General features: G+C 39.0%; 1 protein-coding gene across 1 annotated transcript in view; it reads left to right on the forward strand.

Annotated features, from left to right (window-relative positions):
- LOC119334399 (myosin-8-like) overlaps window positions 1–1085 on the forward strand; it is a 24782-nt gene extending 23697 nt beyond the window's left edge. Inside the window, exons 38-39 of the mRNA XM_037606979.1 lie at window positions 397–482; window positions 571–1085. Of these exons, the coding sequence (XP_037462876.1) occupies window positions 397–482; window positions 571–685 (201 nt within the window). The 3' untranslated portion in view covers window positions 686–1085. The remainder of the gene's footprint in view (window positions 1–396; window positions 483–570) is intronic.
- The last annotated feature ends 394 nt before the right edge of the window (window positions 1086–1479 follow it).

Genomic DNA, 1479 nt, shown 5'->3' on the forward strand with positions numbered 1-1479 from the left:
ACGGAAGCCATTAATTGTAGAGGAAAATGGCCATGGTGTTATTGTCTACGAAATACGAGAGAGAATAATTAGTATGCATGTTAACCATAAATGATGATTGGGGTCAAAAGAGGGAAGCAATCTTAATCTACGTGCAAGCCTTATATTTTGAAAGAAGATTGAAAACGCAGTATGCCTTTATATAAGCAACATTCATGCAAACCTATCGAGGTGCCGTTTCAAAAGTTTGTATTGCTATGAAGTGCCACTTCAAAGTTCTGAATATATCCAATATCACTCCAAAAGCGCTTGTACATTTTCGTGTTGTTATCCTGGTTTCAAACTTTTAATCGACTTCTCATCCATCTATATGACATTGGGTAGGCCGGGGCTTATTGATTTGCTTCTTGATTGTAGGTTCTTGACGAAATGAGAACTTTGGTGACAGAGGAATCGGGCCATAATGCTTCAGAGGGCACCTTTTTACTGGATGATGAAATAAGGTACATGTGTTTTTTTTTTACAATGCCGGGCATACTTTCAAGGATATGCTAAACACTGGGCTTTTGGGTTTTGTTTGTTTGCTTGCAGCATGCCGATATCACTCGAGGAGATAGCAGATTCCATGGATGTTAAGGAATTTCAAAACGTGGCCCCACCATCAGAACTCGTCGCAATGTCTGCCTTCCAATTCTTGAAAAGTTGACAGGGCCCTCTCCCAATTCTTGAAAAGCTGGTCGAGCCCTCCAAGATGCGGTCTGTTCATTCCCTTGGACATATTCTGCTGAACTGCGCCAGTAGATCTCTGTATTCTTCCTATCAATGTTGTAAATTCAACCTAGGGTTTCCTTTCTGCCCTGCAGTCCTGTTGTGCCATGTAAATCATCATTCTTTCCTAGATAGGTTGGTCTTTTCTCCCAATCTTTTGTTGGTTGGGTTGGGTTGGGAATAATGTCTTCACCCTCCCAAATCCATGTCACAAAAAGAGTGGAATTATTCATTCTTTGTAGCATATGGAACAATGAGCAACACTTATACCATGTCTATCCATATTTTATCACATTTGATGTGAATAACTGTATAGTTAAACATTTTTTTTCAATTCATCCTTGTGTTGTGAATGTCTGTATTTCTTATAATTTCGGAAATTGTCACTTCACTTTTTTGTGGATATTTTTCTGCGGCCCGAGGGGTATTTTTGGAGGAAGCTGAGGGACAAAATCTAGTTCTTACCTATGCCTTAGACACCTTACAAGTATCATGATAAATGTAGTGGCCTTTTCTTATCTATGCAAATCCGTATTAGTTAATTGCACAAAACCACAACTTCACCTAGGATAAACAGAATTTTGCATGCAGTGCGTCTGAAAAGAGTTGTAGTATTGTTTTACCATTTTGCGGGCACAAACAGAACATGACGATGATGTTGGATGAAAAAGTAATGAACATGAAATTTATTCACTTGACAAGAAGAACAAGTTTGCTTTGGGGGTCATCGCA

The sequence above is a fragment of the Triticum dicoccoides genome, chromosome 1B, assembly GCF_002162155.2.
Source record: "Triticum dicoccoides isolate Atlit2015 ecotype Zavitan chromosome 1B, WEW_v2.0, whole genome shotgun sequence".
In the NCBI taxonomy this organism is placed as follows: domain Eukaryota; kingdom Viridiplantae; phylum Streptophyta; class Magnoliopsida; order Poales; family Poaceae; genus Triticum; species Triticum dicoccoides.